Source organism: Cyanistes caeruleus, chromosome 13, assembly GCF_971803275.1.
Source record: "Cyanistes caeruleus chromosome 13, bCyaCae1.hap1.1, whole genome shotgun sequence".
Taxonomy (NCBI): domain Eukaryota; kingdom Metazoa; phylum Chordata; class Aves; order Passeriformes; family Paridae; genus Cyanistes; species Cyanistes caeruleus.
In genome coordinates, this window is record NC_141713.1 from 9681889 (window position 1) to 9709086 (window position 27198).

At 43.9% G+C, this 27198-nt stretch overlaps 1 protein-coding gene and 1 long non-coding RNA gene across 5 annotated transcripts in view; one reads left to right on the plus strand and one right to left on the minus strand.

The window, feature by feature from the left end:
* Positions 1-4092: 4092 nt before the first annotated feature.
* Positions 4093-27198, plus strand: part of HOMER2 (homer scaffold protein 2) — a 53399-nt gene continuing 30293 nt past the window's right edge. The window contains exons 1-2 of one of the 3 annotated variants that reach the window (XM_086848855.1): positions 4093-4297; positions 26727-26883. In XM_086848855.1, coding sequence (XP_086704981.1) covers positions 4203-4297; positions 26727-26883 — 252 coding nt within the window. In that variant the 5' untranslated portion in view covers positions 4093-4202. The remainder of the gene's footprint in view (positions 4298-26726; positions 26884-27198) is intronic. The other 2 variants (XM_086848856.1, XM_086848858.1) reach the window with 2 other exon arrangements.
* On the minus strand, positions 17737-23067 carry LOC111934081 (uncharacterized). Of its 2 annotated transcripts, XR_002867011.2 has the most exons (3): positions 22872-23067; positions 21237-21362; positions 17737-20430 (listed from the first exon to the last, which is right to left on the minus strand). It is a non-coding gene; the product is annotated as an uncharacterized LOC111934081 (long non-coding RNA). The 2 variants fall into 2 exon arrangements; XR_015275969.1 differs by lacking the exon at positions 21237-21362 and having other exon boundaries at positions 22872-23025.

Consider the following 27198-nt stretch of genomic DNA (forward strand, 5'->3'; position numbering starts at 1 on the left):
TTTTTGGTTGGCTGCATTTGTCTTTATTGAGAGGGCAACATATACCACAGTGTGACAACAACAGCTCTTTGAATTTACATAAACTTCTGCTTTGAATTGCTACTCCTATATTTCACAGGACAACTCTTAAAAAAGTGAGGTAGAAACTGGGCATGAACCTTCTCTGACTCCAGTTAGATGGATGCTTCCAGGCACTAAGGAAATATAAGAATAAACTGCAAAAAATAATGAGAGCATGCAACCCATTTTAAAGTAGATTGACAAATTGCTTTTAAATTATTTTATCTTTTTTTTTTTTTTTTTTCCTTTTAAAAACACAGAAAGTAATCCTATTATTTTGGTTTATTTCTGAAGGAGACTGGAGAGGAAAACTATTTTTTTCTTAAAAATCAGATGTCTTGCTGGAGGACTTGTTGAAGTTCTCATGTTTATTGTGCGCTCTGACATTTTAATTGAAAGGACAAGAGTGTTCATTGTTTTAAGCAAATAGATCTTTTGTCCTAATTATTTATTAGATATCAGATTAAGTAGGTTTTAAAAAGAAATACTGTAAATCAGAGTGTTTTCTACAAAGTGATTTTAAATCTTTTCTTTTCTCAGTTGCTCACCTTTAACATTTTATATCATTATATTAGTTCTCCATTTGTCAGGAGGTTTAAAAAACTAATTCTCTGTTTCAAATGTAAAAATCAAGAATTCCCCCAAGCTTATTTTGGTTGAACTCTAGATAACATTTAAATCTAGAAAACGGTTGCTTATTTGTCAAAGGTGGAAAAAAAGGGAAATGGCACAGTCCTGTTGGAGTAAAAAAATGCAGATTTCATCAGTCTACTTGGAAAAAAGAAAAAAAATCACAGTACTGAATATTTTATTTAATACTATCTGCCATGGGAAATAGAAAACTACTTCAAGTATAATAGTTTAAAAAGACTGAACAGCAGGTTTTCTGCAATAAAATTATATCTGAAATAAAATAGAGTGGCAGAAGACAACAATAGTGAAAACCAAATAAAAGGAGAGAACAGAAATACTGAGAAGAAGTGCCCAGTGAGCTCTTTGCTTTTCAGAATGCTGGGTACAGAGTCCAGATTGTTAGATCAGCTTTCTGAAAAGGATATTCACCCTGTATCTAGGAATCAAAAAATTATATCTTTAGGAGGCCTGTGGGAATAGGAGAAGTTTCTCATCTAAAGAAGTTAGACCCATTTACAGAATGTGGATATTTTTATTGCTCAGCTTGAATCCTACCAAGGGATCCTGTGCCTTCAGTATTTTGAGTGTTCCTAAGCGTGCCACAGCAATAAGGGCACACTTGTGAATACTAAATGAGGACTGAATTGCCCTCCCTTACACATCCTGTGCCTGAGCCAGCTCGGAAATGAAAGATCATGTCACATATGAAGCTTGAAAACTGATTAATTTTGATAGCATATTTATAGTTCTCATTTACAGAGAACTGAAAATACCTTAAACAACTGGCATACTAAATTACACAAAAATAATGTAAATCAATGGGAATTATACACAACCTAGGACAGTGATGGTGGAGAGGTTCAAGATGGAACTGTCTGTAGAAAAAATTGCTTAATTCAGTATTGATATTGTTAAATGGTTTGCATGAAATCTGGGCCTGACTCAAATCCATGGGACTTTTACCATTGGCTTGAAGTGAGCACAGGGCTTCTTCCTCTTTTTGGCAGAGAAAGGAGGACCACAACTGTGTGCCACACTTCCGAAAGAGGAGTATCTCATCCATTTAGAAGAACAGTGGGAATTTCAGATAAAGGGACTGCACTTACAGAATTCCAAATATGAGCAGAAAACTGGGTTAACTTGCTGTCTGCCAGGGAAAGCATCTCAGTGTACTGGAGAAAAGGGACTAAACCCCTCTGTCTCCTAGAAGACAGCTCTGCAAAGAGCATGAATGAACAAAAGCAATATACAACATTTTGTATCCTGTGCATTTCACAGGCAATTATGTTTCCATAAACCTGAGCTTTATTTTTATAAATGGGGTTGAAAACACAATCTTGAATGCAAGATTGGAAAATATTAAAAAATTAGAAAATGCTAAAGCAACTGCAGCTCCAATTTACAATTCTCATCTTATCATGACACACATAGTGAGTGCATTACCCCATTTTGATCCAATTCCATTAGATACTTGTAAGTCTCTTGCAGCACTGGTTCATAAAACACAGCTTTTGGATACTCACCAAAATGAGCTAATTAATCAGAGAGGACCAAGACAAATTTCTCACTGATGAATGGAGTATGTAATTTAACAAAATGAGGTAAATGGTGTAAAAACAGTGTTATAAAATGCCCAGATTCATGATGAGTGTTTTTTCCACAAGATTTTTAGACTGTTGTTTTTACCCTCAGAGAATGTTACCCCTCACTGTTTCCCCTAGAAGAGAAGAAGGTTCACATCAAAGCAACATTCAAGGATGCAGGTCATCATGAACATGAAAGGTTTGTCACTTTTGCCATGGCTATCTCAGAGGAAATGAAACCTCACCTTCAGCTGGCAGAAAAGGGCACAGGACCTTTTGACATCAGGGATTAAGTAAGGGGTTAAGTCTCCTTTAACACCCATAGTAACCCTCTGACCAAGGTAAAGAGAGCAGGTACACTGGAGAGGTGTCATCCCACAGCCTGGTGAAAATGTCTGTGTAATTCACCCCGCTCCTTTTTCCCCCCTGTGACATGGACATTGAGTGCATGGGATTGAAATTCCATTTTGGTGTTCCAGACATCAGGAAATAGTTGTCTGTCAGAAAAGGGGTTCCACCGTCCATAGCTGGAAAGGTGTTTGGTTGCTAGCTAAGTTTTCCTTTCAGGATTCCCATGAGGTCCCAAGGTAATACTTGGGTAGGGATACCCCCAGTTGTCACACATGAAGCTAAAGCAAGCAAACATAATGCCTTTCCCACAACTTCTAAACTTCCTTGGAAAGAAAGGATAAATCAGTGTGAGATTTTTAAAAAAGAGATGAAAATAATCACTCTTGATGGAAGAGTATTAATTATAACTTCGTGTGGGTGAAGTTAAAAGCCTGTCTTATGTGTGAATTGGGCGTTTTTTCTCTACGAAAGTGTGTCTGTGTACACAGTCCTATGAACACCCGAACGAGCAGGTCCACGGCTGTGCTATGGATTTGTGTCCTGTGATAGCCGGTCAGATGCCAGCGTCACCCTCGTGCTTGTGCAGCCATCACACGGCTCTTCCACACGACTCCAATTGTTCCTTTCCTGGTTAGGAATTGTCCCTCTTTTTACATTCACGAAACACATAATTTTGGGACCCTCTGTGCCACAGACTTGCAGCGAGGATGAGAAAGGCCAGAGGAGATTGAGGGCTCCCGACGGGGTCCACATTTCTGGTCAGAGCAGGGTGGTGCTGGCTGGCTGCGGGTGACCTGGGCTGCGGGGCTGGCTGTGCCAGGGCCAGTGGCCAAGCAGCTCCGTGGCCACGGCTCCGTGGCTCGCAGGCTCCGCGCTCACGGCCCGGATTCGGAGCGTGAAAAGACGCGGGGAGGGCGCGACAGCGGGAGAGAATCGCCCGCTGGTGTTTCAGCGGGCATCCCTCGGCGTGGCATCGCCTCCAGTCGGAAGCGCATCCCCGGGACCCGCGCTCGGAGCCGGGGCTGCCGGCGGGGCGCTCCCGGTGCGGGGCAGCCGGTCCCGGGCAGCCGCTGCCGGGCTGCGCTCACTCCTCTCGCCGCTGAGGCTCCCCGGCCGCGGGCGGGGCCGCCTGGGGACACCCCACAACTTCACCCGAAGTTTTCTCGCCGCCTCGTCCCCGTTCGGGGAGGGCACGGCGAGGACGAGATCCTGCAGCCTCCCGGCGCGGCTCCTCGCTGCCCACCGGGGCACAAGCCGCCCACGGCCGGCCCGGGCCCGGGGGGGGAGCGGCGGGGAGCGGAGGGGAGGGGAGCAGAGGGGAGCAGAGGGGAGCGGAGGGGAGCGGAGGGCCCCGGAGGGCCCCGGGGCGCGCCCACCGCCCCGCCCCGCCCCGCCCGCCGCCCCCGCGCTGCCGCCTGGCAGGGCGGCGGGTGCCGCGGGAGCTGCTCGGTGCCGCCGCCGCCCGGGAGGGAGGTTATGTAAGGGGGGAGGGAGGCGGCGGGAGGAGGAGCAGGACGGCTCTCGCCGCCGTGCAGCCGCCGTGCAGCCGCAGCCAGCCGGGGCCGGGGCGGCCGCATGTGCGAAGTGGGGACGCGGCCGCCGCTGGCCGCCGAGCGCGGGGAGCCGCCCGGGGGTGCCGCCGCCGCCGCCGAGAGGTGCCGAGACATGGGGTGAGTCCGCCGGGCCCCGGCTCCCGTGGGCACCGCGTCCCGCCCCGGCCCCGCCGCAGGTGCGGAGCGGGGAGAGCGCCGCCGCCCCGGAGCGCTCCCCAAAAGCGGCGTTTTATAACGTGATTAATCATTGACGCCCTCTCGGGAGCGGGCTCCCGCCCGAGCCGCCGGCGGAGCGGGCACACCGGCGGCAAAATCCCCGCTGGAATGAGCGGGGAGGAGCTCGGGGTGCCGCGGAGCGGGGGCTGGCGCGGGGCCGGGGGTCCGGTCCTGGCCGAGCGGCTGCGGGATGTGCAGCGAGTTCATTGTCAGATGTTCCACGCGCCGGTTCAGCGACAGCTCCGGCTGCTGGAGGCACTCGGTAAACTTGCCTGAATTGTGCCAGCTGGTCCCTAATTTGTGGAAATATTTTTCCCTTTTAAAATTTTTTTAGCGTGCCAGAAGTCTCTGACCACATGTGATGACCTCTTGGAGAATTCAGCTTGGTCTTTCCAAAAATTAGTCCTGTGTTTTTGCTATCCTCTAACTTACATGAGGGGACAAAAGCCAAATGCTGGCATCTGGGCAATTTGTGAATTAAATATCAGGGAACAGAGGTTGAGGTTATGCCTTTGGCTTGAACTATATATAGATTTGAGATCCTCTCGACCAGAATGTCTTGGGGGATTCCAAACCCACACATTTAATTTACTTTATTTTTATCCTATTATGTTCTCTTATACCTTTTCGTTGTCTCTCCTCACCCTCCTGTGGTAAGGAACTGTTCCTCAGTTTCTGAGCTTCCTCTGCTGCTTTCAAGTGTCCAAATTCCTGCTATAGATTTGCTGATTGTTGTCAAAGAGATATAGTTTGAGAGTATATGGATAAATAATGAATTAAAGTGACGTGCACATGTCCGAATTTGATACTCAGGAGTACTGAATAGAAGTACAGGGACAGAGGGAGAAACAGGATCTAAGTGAGTATCTTCCCATGTTTCTCCTCAGGATTAGAGGGGGCTCACCTGCTTCTTAATTATGTAGAGTTTCATTGGAAAATAAAAGAGAAACTGTCCTTGGGGTTGGTGAAAGAAGTACTGAAACCTGTCTGGAGCAGCACTGCCCTGCAGAGTCCAGGATACAAACATCCATCCATGGGAAACTTGCCTCTGCCACTACCTGTGTGTCTCTAAAGGCAAATGTTTCAGTTGCTGTCATTTTTAACCATTTCCATACTGCTAGATGAGTTTAGCTGTGGCTTGAGGGGAATGGGGGGGAAGGTCACAGTGGTCCCCCACCCTTTCTGTCAGTCAGTTGTAGTTCTGGGCTCCCTGTGGTCCTGCTCTGCCTCCGGAGCTGTTCGAGCTGTGAAGGACTTTGGCTGCAAAGGCTTTTGAGGTTCTGCTCCTGTCTGTGCTGCTACATGCAGTGTCAGATCATGCAGACTTGTACAGGGAGCAGGCGTGTTCACCAGTCTACTTCAATACCCTGATTTAATGTGTTTCTCAGTCATTGCAGTCTTACGCTGGTGCACGTGAGATCAAGCTCCCAGTGTCGTTCATTCCCCAGGTTTCAGCGTGGGTTGTACCTTCTCTGGCACTCTGTAAAAAGTTCAGATAAGGTGTTTGGTGAATATGCATTTTTCCAGTGTGTCACATCATTGTCTTGCCATTCACCTTTCTGATCCAGAGAACTTGGAAGCACGTTTGTGATAGCATTACTGCAATTGGGGCTTAGCACACATGACACAGGAGCACCTCCCAGTTTTCTTCCGGTTCCATCTGTGCTGCAAATCCTTCACCTCTGCATGCTACAGCTTTTCCTTCTGTGAAATGTGCACCTCTATACTCACGTGTCTTTGTGAAGCAGGTTGTGGTCAGAGCACAGAGCTCAGCCGTTCTTACTTGGACGAATGTATTTTGGCCCAGGCATTCCAGTGGGATTTGCTTCCTGGGCACATTTTGGTGTCACATATGGGGCATCTACTCATAGAAATTGTGACAATGACTTGATTCTTAGTTCTTAAAGTATTTTTTCTTTCGCTTCCTTTTTGCTTTTTCCTGGGGGTGACCATTGCTAATGATTCATTTAAATGCTGCCTATGGATCTGGCAGTGACTGATGGTGCTATGAAACCTGATACAGCTACTTGAGCTTAGCAAAGCAAAGCTATTTAAATTGCTTATTAGCTGTGAGCTGAGCTATTTAAACTGTTGGTTTAGTTCAACTTACTAGGCAGCAAGGTAGTGTCAAGTTTTACCAAAGCAGTTCACATGTTTTAAAAAAATCCTAATGCCTGTAATACAGGGGATATGAAAACAATGTTGTAAAAAAGGGACCAGAAAAAAAATCTGCTCCAGTGTCCATAAAATCAATGTGAAAGTTGCTGCTGACTGAAAACCACTGTATTTTGGTCAAGCCACAGTTACGAATCTTGCTGGACAAATGTCTGTTTTAAAGGGAATGAATCTTTTCCCTAATCACTTCTTTCTTCCACCCAGCATATCTGATAGCTGTTACCTCAATGCTCTCAGAGCTTAAACTTCAGCTATTTGAAAACCACAATGTAACACATTTCCAGCTGTAGAAATCTGTGTCTGAAAACACCTCCTGCTTTGTCTCTTGCTGTTGCAAGCCAAGGGCTGACACAATCAAGGAAGCGTCTCTGATGTTAGTGGGCTGTACCTACTCATCTAATAACTGTGGTCTGACTCAGTGTGACCTCAGTTTAAGCAGTCCAAGTTAAATTTACAGTTATAAGGATGCTTGAGGTTTTGGTATTAGCTGATTTAAGAAGTTGATGGATAGCTGTCTCATCTGTGCCTAAATACTTTTATTATTTTCATTGCTTTAGTATCTTTGTATTTCCTTATCTATCCATTACAAATAATTTTCGTTATGAGGTGTGTGACAAGTATCCGGTTTGGATTAGACCTGTAAATCTCTTCACTGCTGAAGCTGTTATTTATACTATCTATTGGATTAAAACTCAATCAATTTAAATACCCTCAGGCATTAAAATTGTATTTTAATTCTGTTTTATAAGTCATATCAAAATAACAATCAGGCCTCTGAGTGTTAGAAATTATTGCAGAAAGCTGCACAACCATGTAGAAGTGTGTGCTATACAGGTTAATGTATATGTTGTGATATAGATTATGTTATGAACTAGCTCACAGCACACCTTTCTTTTGGCTGACATGATATATCTTCTCTTTGCTGCTTCCTCAGGGGCTAGTGGGGTAATTTAGTCCCCTCCAGCTGGGATCCATCCATACCTCTCCAGGTGAGCTTTGAGCCAAGCACCAGGAAGTTTGCAAAAGGCAAGTTTCCTAGCCTGGATCAGGCAATGAAGTAACCTCATCTTAAGGAGATTGGTCTCTTGAACAAAACCCTGTTCCCCCTGTGATATATTCATGGAAAGGTAAATGGGGTCGTATTATGTTGGCCATGTGTGATGTTTTTATTATGCACTGACATTTAAGGGATCAGGAAAGTCTGCCTTGTTCTCCTCCCTTCTGCTGTCAGCAGTACTAATGTCCATTGGCCATGGCTTTATTTGGGGAGTAAAAGGCAAAAACTAATGTGAGGACGAGGAATGAAGGAGATGAACGAAGCAGAAGATGTGATGAAGCTCATGTCATAGGAAGACAGTAATTTTGGAGGGTGTTCACTTTCTGGTACCAGCAGTACTTTAGAAACCATGGTGATAAGCTTTGCCTGAGAAGCTCTGTGGCAGGGAATAGTGTTGTTGCAGAGGAAATTCACCTTGGCTTTTGTCCAGCTCTCACTGAAATCCATGGGAGTCTCTCGCTGGCTGCCTCCAAAGTTTGGCCAGGCCATCTGTCTAGGGAAGGGCAGACCCTGGGAGTGGCAGGCAGAGAAGGGCACCTGGCTGTCACTGCAGTCTGGGGTCCCTCAAAGCAGGGCTGGGACAAGAGTGTGCCTGAACACAGCTGAGTTGGCGCTGTGAACTCAGGGACTTCTTTTGATATTTTAAGGCCAGCAGCTTCGGTTCAGTCCCCAGCATAGCTCAGGGGGGCAGATTATATCCAGCTTGTGGTGCTTTTGGTGTTGGAGAGGACTGAGGTCTGATAGGTGCTGAGGCCGTTCATCTCATGGTTTTCGAAGCAGCTGGCTGGGGAGGCTTGATTCTTCACAGCCTTGGTTCCTAACACAGCTATTTCCATTTTTCTGGGTAGATATAAATGGATGTGATTCTGACTTGGAGAATACTGTGTCTGTGTACAAATACAGGTGTCTGTACAAAAATCAGTGGAAAAATCAGGTCCAGAGAACTCGGTGTTCTGGAGCAGTATTTGGGTTCACTGAAATGATGGGGAAACTCCATTGACCTCAATCATGTGTAGTCCCTTGCTTATGTTGAACTCATTTATGTAAGGTTAGAGAGGCAGGGAGCTTGGTGGGGCAGGTGGAAGAGGAAAAACAGAAAGACCAAATAGCTAGGTCCTTGTAACAATTCATGTGTGCTTAGAGTTTTGGTGTGGTTGTGTTCAGGTGAGTGAACAAACCTGTTACAGTGTTTTGTCCAAGTGACTTCGCCTCTCACAACTATGTGAGGAGTTCATGGCACTGCAGACAGATGCACATAACTGAATTTATAAGGTCTGCTACAGATAAGTTCACCAAATTACAAGAGGAGAAATCTGCCTGTACCACAATTAGTTGGAGCGTTCTGCTGCAAATTGCTCAGGCATTTTGCTCATGTAAGCTGTGCAGTAGGAAGAGTGGACAGAAAGAAAACTTGATGCTGAGAGTCATCATAGTTAAATCGTTTTCATCTGGTAGCCTAATTAATTACCACTGTTAATTCAATTATCACTTGAGAAAAATCTTATAAATAAAATATTCTCCACAAAGCTGGGATGTCCCTCAAGCCCTTCTTTCTATTTGAAAAGAGAATGGTGAGTAGGTCTCCTGATAACAAAGGCATAATTTGAAATGTTAAAAAGAATTATTTGATGTTCAGTTCCTTTAAACTAAATCTTTTTTAACTGATCCAGGATGTGATCAAGTGTCTCAAACTGTTCAAACATATTCCCAGCATGATTAAACCAGACAGAGGACAGTGAGTTTGCTGAGAATCCAAGAGCAAGGGCATCAGCCTGGTTTTGCATCTAGAGTTCCTACTGCTGTGTATTCATTTTACTCACTCATTTGGCTCTGTTGTTCAGTGCCTAAGATAAATAGCCTCACCTATGAATGTACACTTCGGGATGTGTAAGCATTTTAAATCAGCTGTTGGTTTTCCTGTTGACTTTGTGATAGGGTGTGTGCAGAGTGGGAAAGTCCTCATTCCTCAAGGTTGCTACATGGTCAAATCTCTGTCTGCTTTCACCTTGATTGTTCTCCTTTGCCTTTTGCACTCTGTGCACTGCAAATCCAGCGTGCGACTGCTGTATCCTGTGATTTGGTCATGGCTCTGTAGGATGTAAATGTGCTCAAAGGAACATATTTCAGATATGTTTCTCTGATAACTTGGCTGTACACTGTAAATAGCTGATGATTGTGTTCTTAAACCTCAGAATGTGACAAGGGCACTGCCTTCAAACGAAGACAGGAAGTGTTTAAGCTTGAGCATTAAAGAAGCCCTTTTAATGGCAAGAGCAATTAGGCAGGGAATAGACAATTAGTATCTGGGAAGGTTGCTGCTGCGCCACAGGCACGCAGCACCCAGCACAGGTTAGGGCTGCTGTGAGTAGGGCTTGTGTAATACACACGCATGCAAAATGTACCAGATGAGATTGGATGATGCTGTTGATCTTTGATTGTATTTTTGGTGACACATCCTAGCTGCTCTCTGCCTGTTTGTAAGAGAAATCTGCCCGCTGCTGCCGGCTCGGGTGCTCTGTGCTGAGCTCATGTGTGACACGAGGAGCTGGCTGCTTACTCCTCATTGACGTAGCAACTATTAGAGGCTGTTGGACCCTCTGCATCACTTGGAATTGCTTCGTAATGGTAATTTTGCCACTGGGGTCAGGATTAAAATGAAGATAATATTTTAAATAATTGATGCTCGAGGCGTTTTTGGATTTGTTTAAAAAAAATGGATGTTGCTGGCTGACATCAGCAAGCGGGACAGCCTGCTTAATGACTCATAGGGGAGCAGGAGGCTCTGCTGTGTAGGTGTTCTAGGATTTGTGGGCTTCATGTATGAAGGCTAGCAAGAGCTTTAGCTGCAGAACAACAGTGGCTTTATCATGGAGCAGGAGTGTGCAGGTTTGAGACAGGGGAACGAGGGAAAAGAGGGTGATGGAGGTGTGAGCAGCAGGGAGTGCTGCTTACTGTGCAAACCTGTTCCCTTCAGTGCAGCATCCTCCTTTCCTGCCTCCTCCATGCACTGATCTGATTTTATTTATTTGACGTGACTTATCAAAATGCAAGATTGTAAAAATTCCTGAAGGGACAAATTGTTTCCTTTCCATCTGGAAGTTTCACTGCAGCCTACAGGATTTAGAAACTCTAACCCTTCTGTGATTCAGAAAGAAAATTTCTGTAGAAGTTGCACTTTTCTGCCTATGCATCAAGAGGCCTGGGAGAGCCCTCCAGAGCTGCCAGTGTTGTTCCCCATTAGCATTTTCATTATAATAATAATAATAATCCTGCAACTGCATTCTTATCAGGCAACGTTTAGTACCTCAGTGCAGCAAGACAGCAAAGGCCTCTGTGGAATACGTTTAAAAATATGTAGCCAGCTTGCAAAATATTTTTTCCTAAAGCTGCTTTTGCTTGTACTGAGGATCTTTCCTTGTGGAACTGTGAAATGGTGCTGTATGAGTGCTTACTGAATAAATACTTGTTGTTTGCTTAACGCTTTGCAGGAGATTCTCCTCAGATATGGAACCACTGGATTTCTTGGGGGGAAAAAAATACAAAATTTTAATCTTGCTTGGCTCTGAAAGGAAATCTTAATTTTATATGTGGAGGTGTAAGCATTTTATTTTTAGTATACAATTACTTATTGTTTCATCCCTGGAAGAAGGACAGTGTAGCCAGAGCTGGGGAGTATTCAAAGCTTTCCCTTTGAAAGGTAATACTTCAAGATGTACAGTCTCCCCTCATATTAATTGTGTTGCAATGACTGACTCAAGTTCTTTGCTGTTGGTGAGTTGCTCTGTAATCTGTAACAGCAACACTTTGTTGTTGCCTTTGTTTCATTCCCTGGTTTTATCAGGCTTTTGTATTGCAGCTTCCCACTATGAATCTGTGGCACACATCTAAAATGTCTCTCTGCAGTTGTTTGTGGGAACAGACAATGTTTTGTGATATTGAAAATGTTCAATAAGAGCATTTGAAAATAGGTGGCGAAGTTCTCTGCGATGAGAAATGCAGAATGTCCCCAGCCAGCACTCAGGGCTGTGCTGGGGCACTGAGCTGCTTGGAGGATGCGTGGGAAATGTGGGGAGAGTCTGACACCTTTTTATCAGTTATTTCACAGATGGTGGTGTCTAAAGATGAGGCAGGAGCTCTATCCTGGTGGGTAGTTCAGACACTGGTGCAAAGATGGCAACAGCAGAGTTGTCCCTGTGTCCCCCAACCACCCCAAATCCTACAAATCACATGGATGAGTTTGTATGAATTACAGATTTAAAACTTGTTCTGTGCCTCCAAGTGGCAGATTTGGCTTGCAAAGAGCTGCTGGTGATTGCCTTTGGAGGATCCTACCTTTTGGTATGGAGCAGTTTCTGGTGTGCAGGATGATGTGATGCCAGTCCTGAAGGTGATGTTGTCAGTCCCTATTAGCATAACTTTCTCCCAGAGCTGTCAGTCTCTGTGGATTATTCTTCTGCTATGTTGCATGTCCTGATGTGGAACTGGGATTTCACAACTTGAGAGCCACAAGGTGGTCAGTTTAATCTCCTTCCACCTTCACACAAAAGAGGAGGTCTAGCCACTTCACCCACTCTCTTTAACATAGTATATATGCAGCTCCCTTTTTTCACTTTCTTTTTTTTCCTCTCTTAATGTTACATGTGCTGGGTCTGTATCTTGTGTGGTCTGTACATAGGATGTACCTAAGCACTGCCCTTCCAAGTAAAGTCTCCATTTCTTACACCCTCATGGGGTCCAAACCCTTGATTAAAAAAACCCAGAAGCTGAAATACTCCTCCCTAATTTGCCAGGAGCTTTCTGCTCAGACAGGACAGAAAGTGGACAGTGCTCATGGCAGTGTTCATGGGCAGAGTATACAGTAAGAGCACAACTGTTGCCCTTGGGTAAGGAGGAGATAAAAGTGTCTTTGCACTCAGTTCATGTTCATGTTAAATTTGGTGACTGGCATAGCAGTGCCCTCTCCTCCAGCTGCAATTAGGACAAATTTATTCTTTTATGAAATAATAAAGGAGATGTAGTTGCCTAAAACTTAACAGCACACAGGTGAATAAGAACTCTCTCTTTTCATTATATTTTATGTTTGACAGCTGTTTGTCACTTGCATTGTCCATTACAGGAGATAATTTTCTGTTGCCTGTTGTTTATAGAGGCATTCCTCATAAACTTGTATTTAAAGTGTCCTCTAAAAATGCTCATTCATAAAAACCTATCTAATTTGGTTTATGGTCCTTTTCAAGAAGAACAGAAACTGGCTTGACTGAGAACAGGGATCTGTCACTTCACTACACCCACCCAAATTCAAGGGAATGGAGTTGAAAGCTTCAGTCTGTAATCTCAGTTACAATGAAACACAATAGCTGTGAAGCAAGGACCAGATCCCACGCTCCAGTGAGGAAATTGTTGGTTTAGGAGTTATTTGGGGTAGATGGGGAGGCTGCTCATCTCCCAGGCAGATCTAGAAGTGTTTCTGTGTCCATGTTTATCTGGAGAACTTTTCCCCTCTGTGCCTCTTTCACCTTCCTGTGTGCTTTGGAGCAGGGAAATGAGTATTTGTGCACAGTGTGAAATTCCACTTTGTCTTTTGAGAGCTCTGAAGGACAAATGATGTCTTTAAAGTTTCCGTGTAATCCTCCAAGACTTTCCCCAGACAGAAGGTTCTGAGCATGTGTTTTCTGAAACCTTCAAAATTGCACATTATGGGAGATGCATCAGCTTTCAAGGACATGGTAGTGTGCAGCCTGATGCTCCCAGCAATCTCTCTTGCCCTGTTTTTCCTCCCCAGACTTTTCTGCAAAGCCTGTGGTTTTGGAGAGGGCTGTGGGGACAACTTCCTTCATTAGCTGGACCTAAGCCTGGGTTAAACACCTCTCCTGTGGTTGTGGTTACTTGCTTTTCCCTCTACAGGGAAGGTCTGTTCTGAATTTTTCAGCCTCAGAGAAACAATCCTGCATGTGTATTGTTCAGATCTTTGCAAGAACTTTTCGATTGAGTTAGAAATTAGCATTTCAAATTCTATGGGGGAGAAGTTGCCAAAGTTTTTTATATTTTAAGCTTAGAGTTTGGAAAGGAATCAAAATATCTAATCCACTTTGCATTCCCTGCTTGGTCTTTCCTCCCTGCCTTATGAATTTGCATCCTTGTCCTTTGGAAGGAGAGCAATATTGTGCAACTCTGTATGGCTTCTCTTGTGAAATACCAAAGTAATATTGCAGTGATCTCCAACACCCTTCCCAGTAACTGCTAAATTAGCACAAGTGACATGAGGTTGTACTGGAAAGAGCTTATGCTCATCAGCTGCTTTGAAGGATGACCTCTGAATTATTGGCCAGAAGATAAAATAGACACGCAACCGCTGGGAATGATTTGGGACAGCTCAGTGATGTCTGTTATTCCATAAAAGAACAGATGATTTCCAGGAGTTAGGTGGTCCAGACTTTGCACCTTGGAGTTAAGTTACTTTTCCCCTCTTCCTTTTCTTTTTCCATCTCCTTTTTGACCCTTCTCCTTCCCATGTAGTGATGTTGGAGCTGCTGCTGCTGCCTGGGGGGACAGCCTGGCCGGAGCCCAGGGTGGCAGCAGCTCCAGACCCGGGTCAGTGTTGGCTGGGAGGCACATGGAAAAACACAGGGCTAGTCTGTGCTGTCTAGGGAGAAATGGGCAACTGATCTGTTCTTTTTCTGCCTTTCAGGGGTAGTAAAGGCTTCCTTAAAACACCTGTATTTAGGGAGAGCTGCAAAAGAGGCCTTAAAAGTGAAATCGGTTTAATACTTTGGGTGCTAAAGTGTGAATGTGTGAAAAGCATAGTAAGAATTTCTCACCAGTTGGCACCTTGTCCTCAGTGGCTGAGCAAGTACTTGATCCATTCTGCATACCAGCACCAGGCATTAATTTTAGATCACAGAGACCATGAAGAGTGCAGTTTCCAGCTCTTGACTTGCTGTTATTTTACTTAGGCAAATAGGGAAAACTGATACTTGAACTTTTTTCACCCCCAGCAAGTAAGATGGTTATTTCCACTAGCAAGGACTTTCCTATCATGAAAGTGCATGCAAAACAAATTACTGCACAACACAAAACATTATTTTCAATCCTATTTTAAAACAAACAAATGTTCAGAATTTTGTTTTGAAAGCAAAGCAAAAAAATCATTTAACTTGTGTGATACGGGTTTATTATTCTAGTGTAAACTTCTGTGGAGAATCTGAGCTGCTTTTGCACACATTAGTTTGGTATAAATGAGCAGTAGCTCAGAGCAGAGGAGGAGCAGGTCTCCTGTGTGTGTTCTCCCGTTGCTCTGGAGGGTGGATTGGGTGCTGTGTCAGTCTCAGGACGGGCTGTGTCAGCCGCGTGTGCTCCAGGCGCGGTTGGGGAGCGCGGAGCCACGCGCTCGCTGCCGAGCTCTGCAATGGTTACAGCCTTGGCAGTGAGCAGGGTGAGCCTCTGGTCACTGTTCAGCTGGTTTGATCTGTTTCACAGGATTGCTGGGGCATAGTTCTGTCCCCTCCCAGTTGATTTCTGTTTTGGGAGGAGGCACGGAGGTAGCAAAATGCATTTAGTGCATGTATAGTCATAGAATGGTTTGGGTTGGAAGGCACTTTAAAAAGCATTTAGTTCTAACCTCTCTGTCATGGGCAGGGACGTGTTCCACTAGACAAGGTTTCTCAAAGCCTCATCCAACCTGGCCTTGAACATTTTCAGGGATGGAGTAGCCACAGCCTCTCTGGGCAATCTGTGCCAATGCCTCACCAACCTCACAGGGAATAATTTTTTCCTATCTAATCTAAACTTGGCCTCTTTCAGTTTAAAGCTGTTCCCCCTTGTTCTTTCACTACATGTCCTTGTAAAAAATCCTTCTCTAGCTCTTCTGTAGCCCCTTTAGCACTGGAAGGCTGAAAATCCAACTCTCCCAGCCAGTCTCTAGATGAGAAGTGCTCCATCTCTCTAATCATCCGTGTGTCCTCCTCTGGACTCACTCCAGCAGCTTTGTGTCCTTCTTACGCTGGGGGACACAGACCTGGATGCAGTAATCCAGGTGGGTCTCACGAGAGCAGGTCAGAGGGGGAGAATCACCTCCCTTGACCTGTTCTTGGGATGTAGCCCAGAATACGGTTGGCTTTTTGGGCTGCAGGTGCACAGTGCTGAGTCAGTCCTACTCCAGAGATCCTGTGTTCAAGGTTTGGGCAGTCCTCCACTGGATTTCCAGCAGGAAGGGTTGGGTATACAGCTACCTTTAAAAGTAGAACAATAACTTCAGTATCTTTTCAACCAGAGAGAGGAGAAGATAAGGAATGAGAAACAGGAGGAAAAGGCAGTGCCTGTCTCAGTGCCGGCAGCTCCTAGGGCAGCCAGCAGAGAGTGGCATGAAGCAGGGGCCATGCAGAAGAGCTGAAACAAGGCAGGCTGTGCCCTGTGCTCACAAAGCCCTGAGCTCCAGCTGAGGGCCCAGCACGCAGCCGGCTCCATCAATAACCGCGATCCCCGCGGGCCCTGGAGCCTGCGCCGAGCCGGAATCCTGGGAGAGAGCCCAGCCCCAGCCTGCCCGCCCAGCTGAACCCATTGGTCTTGTCTTTGTTCACAGAAAAATTATTTTAGATCATCTCCTCGTTTTAAACATTTGGTAAGTGTTAATATACTTTCAGCTCGGTGGAAATAATCACCATATGGCTGTAAGATCTGCCATCTGTCCAGAGACGCTGGAATACAATTAGTCCATGTAGTCCATTTATCAATCTATAAGTGACAATATTCACAGTCCTGGCAACTTGGGCTGCTGACAGAATCAGCACTTGCATAGGCCTACCTGTCTGCCCTTATTACATCAATATATAAATGAGATGGAAAAAATCCCATCATTCAGCTGTGTCCTTCACCCTTGACAGAAAGGAAAAAAGTCTGTAGTAGTGTAAATGAGACTGAGGAAATGGTCTGCCTTAATTTTTGTAGTACTAATTGGATTTTTTAATGTCTAGTAGACCTTAATTTCTTAAAGCAAAGCCAGATTTATGTGCAGTCTTTCAATCAAGGAATACCAGCAGGACAGAGTGTATCACAGGCAAAAAGCAAAATTATGTCCTCTCCTATTTTATTAATTTCCAAGACACAAAAAGCTAAATACTACAAATGTGAAAAAAGTGAAAAAAGTCATTGTTAGCATCATACAGGTAAGAATGTATTTCCAAAGTTTCTTATTTGACTTAAGAAAAGCAAGGAGAGAGTTCTTTAGCAGAGTGAATATATTTTTTTAAAAGGTCAAGGCCTTTTGGTTTTAAAGCTGTTAATGGTCTGACATTATAAGGGTTCTGACTTTTCACTGCTCCTGCCAATCTTTCCCCTGGCCTGTGTCCTAGCCTGGCCCCTCAGGACTGGCACCTCCTTAAAACTGGGGTTAGATTTGGAATAGCTAATGCATATCCAGAAAATAATTTGAATGTTTTACTTGGTTTTGCATATTACCCAAACTCATCCTGCATAATAAGTTTATAAAAGGCATGTGTGTTGTGTTTTGTTTATTCTACAAATTTTCAGCCAGCCCACACTAATTTTTGAGACTCTGCTGACAGGAAAATGTAATTTTTTTTGGCATATTTGCTTTTAGCTGTAGTTGTGGAACCTGCATAGCTTGAAAAATGCTGATACTTGAAACTAAATCCTTCTATACCCCACGCTTTGTATAACCTGTACGTAACTCACCATGTTGGAACCACTGACATGCAGAAATCAGAAGTGCCAAGGGAACAGGTCTATGGGGATCACAATTAGGTGGCTTTTGAGGTTCAGGAAGTTTTGGGATAAGTTTCCCCCAATATTACCTGCAAATATGTACACTTTACAGTGTTAGCAGGTTGTAGGGATTTAGTTTTGTGGGGTTTGTGGCAAGGGAAGTGGTGGTTTGTTTTTTTTTGTTTTGTTGCTCTTGAATAACCTGTTGGTTAAGTTTTTCAGGTTAGTAGTTCTCTCTGAAACTCAGGAGACTGCCAGAGGATCCTCACTTTTGCACTGGGGCTGCTGACAGCTTTTTATACCAACAAATAATGTACATATCTGAGATCTGTACTGTAAATCTGACGGCTACAGATGGTGTTATATTTTTAAAGATCAAAGCGAATAAAGTTAGCTTCTAAATGTTTGAAATTTCCTTTGTATTTTTAACTTGAGGCAGAAGAAATGTGTCATTCTGTTATCTTATTGGCTACTAGGAAATACACAGGTGCCAGGATCCGTGTCCCCCAGTTCCTGAGAGCTGCTGCCTGCGTGCAAGCAGCAACCAAGGCACTCTGCCTGTTGATTCTATTAGTCTATTAAAATCACCAGCAAACAGCAATCTGCTTCTTTTCCACTGTCTAATATAAACTGCATTGAGTGGGGACTGAGGCTGGCTTTAGCCATTCCCCTTTGTGCCCAGCACCATGCCCTTGCCCAGCTGCAGCTGTGGGACCCTGGCTGTGAGCACAGGGGCTGTGCTTCCACTGGAACCTCTCTTTCCTGTTTTTAATGCACTGCCTTTCTTCCTTTTGACCACATCTGGTGATTTTTGTCTTCTGGATCTAGAAGGAGGCTGGTAGGATCAAATCCATTTAAACATGGCAGCGCTGTTGCCAGCCTGGTGGTGCTCTCAGCAGAGACAAGTCAATACACGTGCTGAAAACCCAGTGTGGGCATTGCTTTGCATCTTTCTAATCTCTTACAGAGCAAATTGCTTATCCTTTAATTGCTTTTCATTTTTACATCCCTCAGTTTCATTAAAGACATTCAGCCTCGTATGAAAGCATCTGTTGGTAGCCTTTCCCTTGCAGTCTCGTGGAGTGCTGAGACCTGAGGGTGTTGTCACCCCAGGTGCTGTGGCAGCGTGTCCCAGCACAGGGCACAGCCGTGTCCTGCCCGTGCTGCTGGCCACCGCGACAAGCCGAGCCCTATCCTTTGCTTCTGAGGTTACAGCTGGTAGAATTTCTTACTTGATCCTTCAGGCAGTAGATCAAAAAGAGTTATACAACTTGTTCTTTAAACTGAACTGATTGGCTTTTTTTTTTCTTTTTTTTTTTTCTCCCCTAGTGTAAGTGGAAGAAAAGCCTCAGGGGAGAGCATTTGAATAGGGCATGGGAAAGCATATCGATAATTACATGCATGGATTAGTGCACAAAAGCACTCCCCTCCAAGGATCTGCTTAGTGCTGTGGCGTTTGAAATAATGGAGTGTTTAATCATATTATTTTGCAATACTGAGGCTTTGATTACGCCACTGATTGAAATCAGCTTTTCAGATTGCTTTGTGTGAAGATATCCTCATCAGCCATGCAAATTCCTATAGCATGGGAGGAGAAAAGTCATAAAGATGCTGCCCTGGTGGTGTCAGTGGGTTCTACATGCACACACATGGTATTTCACTCCAGTCTTCTGTTTGTAGGTACCATGTGTTTTGATCGTATATCCTCTGACATTTAGTCTCTTCATTTTGTAAACAGACATGAAATAGCCTATACAACCTCAAAGAGTCTTCTGTCATGCAGTACTACAAAGGATTAAAAGTAGTAATAAAGATTCCACTACTGCATTGAAGGAATTTTCTGGTTGTTTATAAATGCAAAATAAATTCCTTCCCAAGGCCAGCTGTGTGGGGTAGACTTTGATCCATGCAGGCATGTCCATGATCCAGAGCTGGGCATCCCCCTGTGCCCTTGGTCTGTGCCAGGATGGAGACTGCAGGGAAGGCACCAGGAGGGAATGTGCTCCTGCTCCTACAGAGCCGCTCTCTCCACTCCAGGGTTTACACTTTCAATTTACAATGGCATTTCTCTCTGAAATGTTACAATGCAAACATTGTGCCACAGCGGAGGCTGTGCTGAAAGCATTAACTCCCCTGGAGCTGGGGTCAATACAGAGGATGTAATTTTTAACCAATCCAGAGCGATAGGATGACTTTGGGGGCTGTTCACGTGCTGATCCAGCTTTGCTTGTCACGAGGGTGGGAGAGGTGCTGGGTGTACACAGAGTACAAGTATTTTTCCCAATTTTCAGAGTTTGAATTCACGCCTTTGCAAACGGGAGGCTGTGATAACATTACTGAAGCGCAGATTTATGGATCCCCTTTAAATGTCTCCTCAGAAAAGGACTCAGTTACACAACCAGTTTCACACACATGTGCCTCAACTTGTTTTTCTCCAATAAGTAACCTTACCTATGGAGGAGTAGTTCAGGGTCCTCTTAGTTTTTGTCGCTTGTGTATGAGTGTTTATTCACAGTGTCTTGAAAGGTTAATAGACCTCTGGAGATGGCCCCAAAATAAAGTGTGATCTTTCTCAGTGCCAAAGTTAAGCCTTTTAATTTGGATATTTGGCTTCATAAAGGCGCAGTGGTGTTGTGAGACCTCACAGATGTTACAGTGATTTTCATACTGAGAGCTTTTGTCCTGAGGATCTATTCTTTTGGATTTACTGAGCCTCAAATCAACAATGAGTTTAATTGATGTCTGTGGTTTTAACAGACAATTCTTTAGCTAGCTAGTTTTATTCTAATTTTTTTTCTGTCTAAGTAACTGGAACTATTATGTTCCCAAAAAATACAAGAAGCACTTTTGCTAATTATATTCTGTTGAAATAATAATGCCTGTAAATGAAGAGAGCTAAAAAGATGGATTTTTTTTTGCACAAATTTCATATATTTCTGCAGGTGAGTTGATATAAAATCTAATATCAAGTGGGCACTAGAGAATCATGGCTGGATATTTGAATGAGTTGCATGACCTTGCTCTTGATTAACACTGCTGCCAGATTCAGCACTTCAACCACATCATGAGGATCTTGGTCTGCCTGTAAAATAGGAATTTCTAGAGTGAAAAGAAAGACTTTGAGTAAATTTTATTTCTAACATAGCTGTTTGTTTCTAGTTCTCTCTCTTTTAGGGGCAGTGTAATTTTTGTCCCAAGAGCCTGGGTTTTCCAGAAGTCACTCCCTGTACCTTCCACCCTTTTGGAAGGGAATGCCTCCTGGGAGCACAGGCTTTGACCAGTGAGTACTGACAGTGGCACTTTCAGAGATGCCTGCATGCTTTGATTTTTTTACAGAGAATAAAGAGCAGCAAAACCCGGGTGCAATTGTGCCCTGCTAGCCCAGCTCATCACTCTAGGCCAGTTCTCCCATCCCCATTTACAACTGATAGTAAATCCTCCCTCTCTCTCAGCCCTGTATTGCTCAGGGTTATGTCTCCATCCTTACAAGTGATTTTTGCTGTGGAAACAAGTGTGAGGAGGAAGGGTTGTTTGCAGTGCAGGACCAATGGGAGCTGCAGGCACCCCATCCCACCTTCCTCCACAGTGTGGAGGAGCAGCTGTCAAATGCACTGAGAGCTTCTCTCTGCTCTGTACAGACTATTAATTCTTTTTTGTTGAGTGGTGAATATTCAGCTGTTGATTTAGCCTTTTAAATTCACATAGTCAAAAACTTCCCTGGGTAGATGTGGTATAAAACTGCCCTGCAATGATAGCAATGGCAGAGCTGCAGAGAGGAAATGAGGTGATGAATTTTATTTCCAGGCTTGCTAGTGGCTCTGTTATCCTGGGATGCCATCTCGCTCTCCATGGCTGTTTCCTCAGGTGTAAAATGGAGCTATTACCCACCTGCTCTCCTCATGCTGAGTTTTGCACCCTTGCAAGTTGAATCAGGCTCTCATTTGCTCCACTGGTTGTGTGCATTGGCAGCCAGCACCAGAACCTGCCTGTGGCAGCTGATGGGATCTGAGTGACCTGGATGAATTAGCATATGGCAATTTGGGAAGGGAATAAACTGCTTGCTCTTGTAATGCCAGTTTGCTGCTACCACATCCAAAAATGCACGGATTTCGTGTCTGCCTCTCCCCAGCTCTGAGTATTGCCTGTGCTGTGACCCCAGCCATGAGCTGGGCAGCGATGGGTGTTGAGGTGACACTATCTCAGGCACTGGGCTGGGACAGCTGAATCTGCTGGGTTTGTAGCACAGGGGGATGAACTTGACTGGAGTGTGTGCAGTGAGGTCAGAAGGGGTCCTTTAACTTCATCCTCAGTCATCATCAGGAAACTAGTTTGTGTGGCTCTCTCTTTTTCTGAAAAGATTTGATCCAAGATGGCACAAGTGTTGAATGCATAGAGGTAACAGGTTGGAAGATAATGAACTCTAATTTTTGCTTGGAGCAAAGACTAATATTGCATATAAACTGCAACCACTGTGCTAATTGCTGTGTGTGACACTGTGAACTGCAACTTCACCCCACAGCAATTGTCTTCATCACAGGCCTACCTTTACTTCAATTTTGGTGTTTTAGGGAGAGGAGTTGATGGTTTTTCAAAGTTTGAAATGTGCATATATATACAAGTGAGTAGAGTAACAAGTAGGTAAACTATTTTTGCAGGTAATTTTTAGGCATCATAACTTGCCTGGACTTTCATCAAGATGAGTATTTCAAATAGGAGAAAAATCTCCATCCATGATCTAAATAAATACCGATGACACACCAAACTACTTTTTATGTACATAGAGGATTAATTCTTTTCATTGCACATTTCATTTACTGCACAGGCAGCAGTAGCAATGTTCAATCCAAATAACTGTTGGCAGCAATTTTATCATGTTGTGTTTAACAAATAGAGTTTTTCGTATCGTGACCAGTGATGGGGGATATGTCACAAAGCAGGATTTTGCATTTGCATCTACTCTTCTTTCTTGAGAGATCCTCATTATCTAATACTTGTTAGAGCAAATCACTGCAGATCTGCTGGCACTGTCAGGTATTATAAACTCAATGTGTGCATGATGCTGGGCTATAGCAGGAGGCACCACGTTCCAAAATCTCTGTGCTGATGTCTGCAGGCATGTGCATCCTCCACCAAATGGCAGATATATGAAGACATGTGCTTTTAAAAATATTTTTACTTCAATTGGTAAATTAGACAGTTAATGCAAAGTTTTCTACAGTCAGGGTGGGGAGAGCACAAATAATCCTGTGCTGTAAACTAGGAATCCTTATCCCAGGAATTTTAAGTGATCTGCTAGTGAAAGTTTTTAAAAAATGTGTAATTAGTTGTTTTGCCTCCAGTGGAGTACCAGATCTCCTGTCACAAATATACTTGATGTTCCAGATCCTACAAAAATTATTTTGTCCCTGTGACTTCATGGTCAGTGCATCCACCTGATGTGCACTGGTACACAGGCACCCTGTGGGTCACCATGTTTTATTTACTAGCAAAAAGGATTGCTGCAGTACAGAAGTGTTCACTCACCAGTGCCTGGTTGGGAGCTGGCTCCACATGGCCCCACAGGTGAATCCTGGATCCGTGGCTGTCCCGGTGCTCCCCAGCCGGAGCTCGCCGTGTCACAGCTCCATCGGCCACCAGCATCCCGCAGCCCGGAGGATGCTGCCTGCCACTCAGCAAGGACTCTTTACAGCTGAAGTGATTTAAATCACTGGTTGTGCTCATGATTCAAGTGATAAACAAGGAAATTTGAATTAAATAATTTGAACTTTTCCTAAGTGAGAGCTCATTCCCGTTGATTAGGAAGAGTAATACAAAACACATGGCTTGCAGCTAGTCACACACTTGTAAAATTTGGCATGGTTGTATCTTAACCAGAAAGTGATACTGTCTCTCACACAGCTGTGGAGCACTTAGTTAGCTCTAGAATCTCATGGTTTGCTTTTTAAATTCTTCAGAAAAGGTTAATGACATTAAAGGAGAGTGGTTGTTTTTTTACTTGAGATTTCACTTATATGAAGCAAGGACAGAAATTAAATGTCGACTGCAATGTGTAAAACCATGACTGGAAAATGGCAATTATATTTATAAAACATGCTTGCCATATTTAATAGTAAAAAGCATTTTCTGTCTTAAATTGTATTACCAATAAAGAATGATTAGGTGTGATTTTCTACTTTTCATGTTCGACTTTTCAAGCAGCTTTATTCCGAGCCGTGGATGTTACTGTCAAATTGATTTTTAAACAGTTGGAGTTTTGAAAAGAGTATTTAATCAATCATTAACGACTTTGGTTAAAATTAATGAGATTTTAAATATTCATAAATTCTCTTTGCCTTCATGTGTGGGTCCAAGCCTGGCTGGCAGTGCTGCTGCTCCAGCCTCCCCGGGCAAACTGGCAGCCTCACGGAACAACCAGCTCACAGGGCTCAAACCATGCAGAAAGTGCTGCCAGAGTTTCAACTTAGCATTGCTGTTGTTTCATCATAAAAGCTGATAAATCATAAATCTCTGATAAAATGAAAAGGAAAGGAACCCTGGGAAATGAAGTCATTTTTCTACCAGTAAAGTGCTTTCTTGAACCTAGAAAAGTTACAAGTGAGTAAGACAGAATAATCGTTCTCAGTTTGTAGTGTCATGGTGAAGGGTTTTAAAAGTACCTAATTTAGTGTTTCACTTGAAAATTGAGTGCCACAGTTTCTCACAGTTGCCAGTGTGTGCTTGGGTGGTCAGAGGAGTTGGGGATGCAGTGCACATTCCCAGTGCTAAAGCTCTGGAGCTCGTCAGGGCAGTTGGCTTTGCCGTCCTGTGGGAAAGCGCTGGCACCAGCTCCCAGCGCTGGTGCTGAATCCTGGGCTCTCTGGGGCAAGAGCTGAGCACAGAACTGCAGCAGGGCACACACAGACACAGAAATGCATCTTCTGTTCTGAATTGTTATTATTGGCCAGCAAATCCAGGAGGTTGTGTTCTGGGAGTGCTTCCTCTCCTTCAGGAAGTCAGAAATCAGTCTGGGGGCTTTGCTGACCTGCAGAGCCACCTCTGGCAGGAAGGGCAGAGGCACATGGAGCATCCAACTGGCCCTTCCAGATCTGAGTCCCAGCTAAAGGTCAACAGATCAGCTGCCTCAAATGATTTCATTTCATTTCACATTGATGTTTAAGTTTACACATTGCATTTTCTTATTTTTAATAATTTATCAACTAGCATGCTATCACTGTGACACAGAAAGACAAAATTCAGGTGGATTTCTTTGTTGTTGATAATCATAGGATTAGAAACAGAGATTTTGCCTTTACTTCTGAATAAAAGAATGAATGGATAGATGGATATTTGCAGCCCAGAGCTTCACTATCCATTGATTTATCTACTTGGATGTATGTGTACACCTCCTGTTTCAACAGTAGCAGCTTCAAGATTCCTGAACAAATGGAGATGGATAGTTGTGGACCTTTGCCTTCATTCTACCATTATTATCTCCAGGTTTACTTTATATGCTTACTGCCCCTGCTGCACAGCAGCCAGGCATGGTTTTAACAGCGTTTTCTGGTGTAGTTAAGATAATGTAACAGAATTAAAGTTGTTTGTGGAATAGATTTGCATGGAGGAAAATTCCTAACATTTAGATTGCAATATTTAGGTCATATTACCTGTTTTTAGTAGAGTCAAGTGAAAATATACAACTAGGTTAAAGGCAAAAAAAAATTCAATATTATTTTTCATTCAGGGAATGTACATTTCTTAAAAGAGTACACAGCTTGGCGGAAACTTCCCCTCCCTGAATTTGTTATTGCAGACAAACTCCATGACCTCTGTAGGTGATACAATGTTAATCCTGTGTAATGGATGAGGAAAGTATTTAAAATGTTAAGGATGCCTGGCCCTTCTTTCCACCCAGCTGAGGATGGCATCGATATTGGCATGAAATGAGAGCTGGGTTCAGCAAGTTACTGATAAGGGAGAACTGAAGCAAATGCTACTCTTTGACAGCTGTAATATGACAGTCCCATTGTCATTTCAATTTATTTTGAGTAAGTATTTTACATGGTTCAGCACAGCTGTCTGTCCAGAAACCTGCAAGCCCCTGGAAAAGTGTAGAAGTGTAAGTCTTGCAAGGAGAAAATCACTCTTTCATTTTCTCTCTCCTGAGGCCTTGCAGGGCTTTGCAAGTTCACTGCATCTTTCCTGAGTTAATTGTACTCTTTAATCACTTCATCTGTTTGATATTTGCAAATTTACTCCCCTTGATTTTAATTTCAATTTCTGGGTGGTAGCTCAATTGTAGTACTGCTGGTTTTGGATCCTGTCATAATTCTGTCAATTACCTGTTCATGATGTAATGTTTTGTATGGGACAAGAATATCTTGAGTGGTACACTTAATATAAAACATTATATAGTGTAGCTTTTAAAAATCAAAAGCATGAAAATGCACATAACTCAGTAGAGCTTGCTTTGCAGTTCCCTTCTACTGCTAAACTTGGATTAAAGGTGTGGTTGGTGGTGAATGCAGTTTTATGGCATTAAAGAAAGGCTTCATTCTGATTTTTAACCTAGATGAGTTTGTATGTATCACAGTTGGTTCTTTTGGTCCTGCATATTCTCTACATTTCTGTGTGATTTGCTTGGTCACACATTGGAGGTAAAACAAAACCCCTCCATTGTGTGCAGTCTTCCTGAGGAGAAAAAGCATCTGAGGAAGGCTGGTGTTTAGGAAAGGGATTTCAGGGGTGCTGCATCACCCACTGAGAGCTGAAAAGGCAATATCTGTATCAACACTGGAGTTTGGTTCTGTTTCTTTTCCCCCCCTTCACTTCCCAGGGTGATTGAATGGTTTGCATCTAATGAAATTTTCATGCACATCCACAGAACAGTGGGATTCTGAGGAGAGAGATTAATATTTCAGTAATTATGGCATGCCTGTATGTCACTGGAGTCCTTGGTGCTCCCACAGAGGAGCCCTGGCTGGAGGTAGCAGTTCACGGGAATGTCGGCAGGAGGAAATCCAGCTGTGGGGGTTTGTTGATTCTGGGAAAATATGTGGATGGGGAAAGAAAGAAGGAATGCATGTGAATGTCCTTTCCTGGAAATAAATATATTGAGGAATAGATGGGTACTGAGGTAGTTTAACATGGGGAGAAAAAAGCCAGCTGTTTCTTGGGCTATGGCAGCAACTTCAGGATGCTGAGTGTCACTTGGTGATGCTAAGGAAAGGTACTCAAGGCTGGAGTGTGGCTCGGCAGTGTCACTGCTCTGCTTTTTCGTTTGGGGGATTGCCAGGTGCTCTCTGCCTTGTGCTTTCAATGTGCCTGGTCAAGCTGGGCTGCTGGGACATTTCACCTTCCGCAGACTCATGCATCCATCTCTCCTGTCCCTCCCTATTCCAGAGAACAGCCCATCTTCACCACCAGAGCCCATGTCTTCCAAATTGACCCCAGCACGAAGAAGAACTGGGTCCCTGCAAGCAAGCAGGCTGTAACTGTTTCCTACTTCTATGACAGCACGAGAAACAGCTATCGGATTATCAGTGTGGATGGAGCCAAGGTAGGAGGCTGGAGGTACCCAGCGTGTTTCTGTGTGGAGAGGTGTGGGACTGGCAGCCCTGGCTGAACACACACAGGGGCTGCATTGAATATACTGTAAATACTCTATTTTTTATATTATCCGCTATGGAGACTTGTAGTGATAACTGGAAAAACACAGGGCACCCTAAAAGTGATTTTGCCCAGCTTATTTGAATTTATCTTTGATGAATTTGACTTCATGATAAGTGAGCCAAGAACTTTTAAGTGTCCAAATTGAGTCAGTAGCACAGTATCTCAAATAGCCACCTATATTGGGGTAGATAAGGCTGAGGCC